Here is a 6,678-nt window from a genome sequence, read left to right on the forward strand (position 1 = left end):
AAGAATTTAACACTTCTCTCTCAATAATTGATATAACAAGTAGGTAGAAATCTCTAAAGATACTGAAGACTCGAACGACTTTTAAAATCTCATAACAAGTTGATATTTATAGAAAATCACACCAAATATCAGCAAAGACAAATTCTTTTCAAATGCATATGAGATAGTTATATGATAGATCATATTCTGAGACATAAAATGCATTTAAATTATGTGATTAGACATAATACAGCATATGTTCTCTGTGACAGAATTAAACTAGAAATTAGTAAGATAGGAATCTGGAAAATATCCAAATATGTGCAAATTAAACAATACATTTTAAAATAACCCATGGGACAAAGACGAAATTACAAGAGAAAATAGAAAATAGTTTGAAGTAAGCGAAAATGAAACACACATATCAAAATTTTTGTGATTAAGCTAAAGGAGTCCTTAGAAGTAAATTAATAGGACTAACTACTTAAATTAGAAATAAAAGGCTCAAATCACTTGAACTTTTATTTGAAGAAACTCCCATGTGAGGAAACTTGAGAAAGGAAACCAAATTAAATTCTAAATAAGCAGAATAAAGGAAATGGTAATAATAAGAGCTGAAATTAGTGATTTATAAAACATCTAAGGAGCAGAAAAAGTCAATGAAATTAAAAATTGGCTCTTTGAAAAGATCAGGAAGATTGCAAACTTTAGTCCATAGTAACCAAAATATGACAGTGAGAGAGAGGAGAAAAAATAATTGTCAGTATCAGGAAGAAGGGCATATCACGTCAGATTCTACAGACATAGAAAGGGAAATAAGAAAATACCAGGAATGACTGTTTTTCCAATAAATTTGACAACTTATAATGGACCAATTTCCTGAAAGACACAAAATACCAAAATTCATTCAAGAAAAAACATTCAAGAAAGAAAAAAAATACATGACCAAAATTTCCCTTTATCTATTCAAAAGTTGAAGTCACAGTTAAAAACCTTCCCACAAAGAAAACTCCAGGTGCAGGTGTCTTTATTTATGAATTCTACCAAACAAATAAATAATACCTATTATATACTAACATTCAAGATGATAAAAGAGGGAAAACATGTGCCAACTCATTTTATGAGGCCAGCATTAACCTTGATATCAAAACCAGACAAAACCACTCTCAGAAAGCTAGAGACTAATATCCTTTATGAAAAGTCCCTGAAAAATGTTTAGCAAATCAAATGCAGTAACAGAGTGTTTTTTAAAAACATAGCCAAGTCATGTGTTAGTATGCACAATTAAAAGAATAAAGGATACGGAGCCAAACTAGATTCAATTCAACTCAATTCAAATTTCCTAGTCATGTGACCTTGGGCAAGACATGGAATCTCTCTAAGCCTTAGTTTCCCCAACTGTATGGTAATAATGCACCTTTAGAGGATTATTGTGAGGACTAAATAAATAAAATATAGTGTATCTAACATAATTTCCAGAACATGGTAGGTACATTTTTTCAAATCTACAGTTAAATTATAAGTATACTGAGGTCTATACTTTAAAAAATTCCCTATGGGGCTTAGCACAATACCTTCTACAAGTAACTGACTATTGAAAAATTGGTTAATTGAAATAGAATTTTAAAAACTGTGTTCTGCTGATCTTTTAGTTGGTTTTTAATTTGTGTAGAAAATGATAATTTTTAACCTATTGAAAAAACAGGTCAGGTTCCTGAGCATAAGAAACAGAAGAAAATGGGAAAAAGAAATCAATTTAGGGACACAGATGAATTATGAAAATTATTTTTTTTAAAGTAGTTGAGGGGAAGACAGAATACAGAATTAAATTTGAGTACTGGTCCCTTAGCATACCTGGATAGCATTTATTATGGAATATTATAAAGAAAAACACCAGCCTGATTATTGAGAAAGCATTCATTCTAACTAAAAACAAAACAAACCACCCCCCCAAAACTGGAAGTAGTAATTATTAGAGAAGTATAAAGAACTTTGACTATATTTTCTGCCTGAATTATGTTTGAAGAGCTTGCCTTTATTTTGAGCCAATGGAAGAGAGAGGCACTTCATCCATAGGGCTGGTGTTCAACATTTAGAATTGTTAGAATTGCTATCACAGCAAAAACCAGCCATTTTGTATGTTGCCATAAAAAGACTAACACTTAATTCTCACAACTACTCTATGAAATTATTATCATCAAAAAATGATTAGGCTCAGAGAAATTTAGAAAACATGCCAAGCTCATCTAATTAACAATTCTGGAGCCAAGACTCAAATTCAAGTTTCCACATATCGGGGCTTTTTGTTGATGCTGATGTTGTTACCATGTAGCTATCTATGATGTTTAATTTAGTTTAAAATTTTACAAATTATCTTTGTCCTCACAAGACCCTATTATGTATTGTTAGCTTTTATCATTTTATAGTTGACAAAACTGAGGTCAAGAGAATTTGCACTTCTCCTAAGCAACACTCGGTTGGAGAAGTAGAATTCGAATCTCAGCCTCGACCTCTCTGGCTTCAGTCTGAATAATGACAAAATTGAAGTCTAGGATCTCCCTGTTCCCAAATGCCTTTTGTTTGTGAATCTCTATAATTTCAAATATTGTCTTTTATTCGGTTCCTGCCTGGCTTTCCCCCCGCCCTCCCTTTAGCTGCCTAGGAGAAAGCAGTTGTGATAACTATGAAATGATTGTGCAAATTCACTGCAACTCAGAATGAAGATTTCAGAGAGAAGGAATGGAAATGACCAAGTCGCAATATCTCATCATCTCTACCCCAGACAATGCTTCTGAGCCACTTTGTAAAATCCAGTTCTCAATGATGGATGGGATATATGGTATTATAAAAATGTGCTAAAATAATCATTAAGAAGAAATAATTATCAGGAATGCCACACACAAATAGGAAATAACATTGGTAGTGTTTAGTCTTGAAGACAAGGATTGTGAATCTCTGCTTGATGGGACATTAAATGAGTGATGTCAAAATTCTATATCATATCAATATAAACAATAAATTTCATTTAATATAGATGTTTTATGATTTATTATGAAACCTTTGAAAAATGTTGTATTACAGTTTTAACTATTAAATAACAGTAGTACTTGAATTTTGACTCTGTACTTTTCCGGTAAGAATTTATATTAAAATGTTCCTATCTGAAACTTTAATAGCTTGTTAATCCAAGAGAAGACTAATTCACTGGAGGCTGCAGAAACAGCTACTGCCTATTCAAAGCCCCAAATCCTTTAAAGCTCTTTTCTCCTTCATTTTAGAAACATGAATAGCAAGACTTAAATCTGGCAGCCAGTTTTTGCAGGCTATTTTTTCTCTCAAAATTTTAGGTAACATTTCTTATAACAGTCTTTACAATAAGCAAACATATGTAGAAAAGTCAGGTGTTAAATGAAGCCATGCAAATTAGCCATCTGGATTGAAAAACATTGTCTTGCCTAATATTGAGCTCAACAGATTTATAGGTTTATAAAGAATCTTTTAGCCTTTGGAATATTCCAGTATATGTGACCAATCCTTATGATTCTTCAAATGGAAATTAAGCTTGAGAGTTGGGAATAAATAGTTGACAAAGCCTTCATATTTCCATCCAAATCTCAAGGCAGTTATTTTGGAAAGAAAGACTAAAATAATAGTACCTAAAATATATATTTGATAAAATATTTGATTTTTACCCAATGCTTTTTAAAATTTTTCCAGAAATGCCTAGAGCCCACCATTGTGATTCCATTTTGGTTGTGTGAACATATGTGTTTAAGATCTCTGCTGATGGTATCTGTGAGAAAGGCTGCCATGATAGAAACAAAGGAACATTGCCACTGATGGGCAGGGAGCTTATGCAAATCAGACAACAAAGAGATCCTACCATTTAAGGAGGAACCATGGCATGCTTTCTCCCACGGCTTGCTGGACACTTGTCTATCCACTTGGCTGAGGATGTCACTCCAAATGTTAAGAAAGGGAAGGGAAGGGATAAGGGGAAGGCAAACAAAACAAATTGATGCCCCATCATTCATTGGTTCACAAATAATATCTGAAATGTTTATTCTGATATTTATGACCTTGCATGTTCTAACTCTATTTACCTTTCCAATTTGTGTTGCAACAATTCTTATTCATTTATCTTTTGTTCCAGTCAAATGGAACTCATCGCTGCTCCCCACACATGCCATATGCTTTCCTCCCTAGGTGCCTCTGCTCATGAGTTTACCTTGCTCATATCTATTCCCTCTCCCTAGCAACCAATTCATTTTCACTATTTAAATTTACATCATTGACGTGTGATTTACAAGCCAGAAGATGAACTCATTTTAAATGTTTTAGTGAGTTTTGACAAATTATCACTACATTCAAAATATAGAACATGTCCACATGACTTTACTCATGATCCTTACAATAAAACTCGCTCTCACCTCCACACCCCTTCACATACACCCTGAAACGAAGGCAAAGACTGATCTGCTTTCTAGCACTAGTTTTGCCTTTTCTAGAACTCCATATAAATGCATTCATATAGTACTTACTTTTTTATATCTGGTTTCTATTGCTCAGCATAATTTTTTTTGAGATGCATCTGTGTGGTGGCATGGATCAGTGCTTCATTCTTATTTACTGCCAGGTAATAACCTATGGTATAAATATTACCAAATTTTGTTTATCCATCTACTATTGGACATTCGGTTGTGTCCAGTTTTTGAATATTATGAATAAAACTTATGAATATACATGTGTAAGTTTCTGTGTGCATATATGCCTATTTCTCTTTGGTAAATGCCTAGGAGTAGGATTGATGAGTCACAAGATAAGTATTTAAAGTTTTTAAGAAATTGCAAAAAATATTTCCCCGACTGATTGTATCACTTAAACTCCTATCAGAAATGTTTAAGGTTCTCAATTACTACACATATTCACCAACACTTGATATAGTCAGTCTTTCTTATTTTAACCATTCTGATGGATGCCTAGTGGGTATGTCATTGTAGATTTTATGTGCATCTTCCTGATGACTAATAATGCTGAGCATTTTTTCATGTGTTTTTTAAAGCAATTAACATGTCATATTTAGTGAAGTTTCTGTTCAAATCATTTATAAATTTTTACTTAACTGTTTTATTTTGACTTTGTTACTTTTTATGGATTCCTTAGAATTATGTTATGTATGAATAAAGATAATTTTTCTGCTTCTTTTCTACCTACACACTGTATTTTTTCTTGTATTATTGCACTGGCTAGGGCCTCCAATACAATTTTGAATAGAAATGTTGAGAGTGGATACACTTGGCTTTTCCTGTATACTGGGTGAAAATATTTAGTCTTTCAACATTAAGTACAATGTTAGCTAGTTTGCCACAAGTTACTGTGTTGTGTTTGTTGTTTATCATCAGTGGGAGTTACATTTTGACAAAGTATTTTCTGACTCTGTTGTGATAATTTAATGGTTTTGCTTTTTTGTCTATAAATATTGTGAATTACAATAATTACTTATAATGTTAAACTAACCTTGAATTCCTGGAATTGTACATTTGCCAAAAAATCTTTGAACTGTATACTTGGTCATAAGTTACTCTTTTTACATATTACTGGATTCAGTTAGCTAAAATTTTCCTAAGGAATTCTGTTCTATGTTCATAAAGGATATTGATCTGTACTTTGGAATTTTTTATAGCTTTGTTGAGGTATAATTAACACATAAAGTTGTAAGATATTTAAAGTGTACAACATGATAATTTGATATGTGTACACATTGTGAAAGAATTCCCCCCACTAAGTTAGTTAACATATCCATCACCTCACATATTTCCTCTTCTAGTTTTTATGAGTATGCATAAAATTGATATTTCTTCTTTGATAGAATTAAGCATTGGAGCTGCATGGGTCTGGACTTTTCTTTGGGGAAGGTGTTAAGCTACAATTTCAATTAACATAACAGATACAAATGATTCAGGGTATTTATTTTTTTAGTGTTTTGCTAGTTTGGAATTTTTCCATTCCATTTATGTTGAATTATCGACAATAATTTGTAATAGTCTCCTATTATGCCTTTAACATAGGACCTTTTATCTGAGCTCTCTGTCTAGGGATTTATAAATTTTTCTTATCTTTCAAAAAATAAGATTTTAGGTACATTTATTTTCCTCTATTTTTCTTTTACTTAACTAATATCTGTTCATTTTAAAATTTTTATCCCCTTCCTTCTGCTTACTTTGACTTTACTTGGCTCTTCTTTATTATTTTTGAGGTGCTGGTTTAGATTATTTCAGAATTTCTTTTCCATGTAATGCTATAGGCACTAATTAAAATGCATTCTTCAGATTTGAATATGTGGATTATTTTAACCTTCATTTAATTCAATATGCCTTCTAATTTTTCTTGTAGTTTCTCCTTCAACCCTTCGGTTATATGAAACAGTGAGACCAAAACAAATGTTATTTGGAACTCTGAGTAATAAATCAGATGAAAATCAAGAAAGATTGTTTTGAATTTGCCTATTAATAGAGAAAACAATGCTTTTTTAGGAAACTGTATTAAACACTACTGATTAAAGTTACTATTTTTATTCAACATAAATTTTACATATATTTGTAGAATTTTCACTTGATATTGGGGCAAGATAAATAAGAGAGAATTCCTCCTCTCAGAGTGGTTTTAGTCTAGTGGGGAGAGAAAAGGCAAAATATTCAT

The 6,678-nt window shown here is 31.8% G+C and overlaps 1 protein-coding gene across 1 annotated transcript in view; it reads left to right on the top strand.

Moving 5' to 3' along the window:
• LOC309665527 (uncharacterized protein) overlaps nt 1-5,192 on the top strand; it is a 714,473-nt gene extending 709,281 nt beyond the window's left edge. The window contains exon 4 of the mRNA XM_082472161.1: nt 2,634-5,192. Within this exon, the coding sequence (XP_082328287.1) occupies nt 2,634-2,657 (24 nt within the window). The 3' untranslated portion in view covers nt 2,658-5,192. The remainder of the gene's footprint in view (nt 1-2,633) is intronic.
• The last annotated feature ends 1,486 nt before the right edge of the window (nt 5,193-6,678 follow it).

Source organism: Balaenoptera physalus (genome assembly GCF_965194825.1).
Source record: "Balaenoptera physalus genome assembly, chromosome: 8".
Lineage (NCBI taxonomy): Eukaryota > Metazoa > Chordata > Mammalia > Artiodactyla > Balaenopteridae > Balaenoptera > Balaenoptera physalus.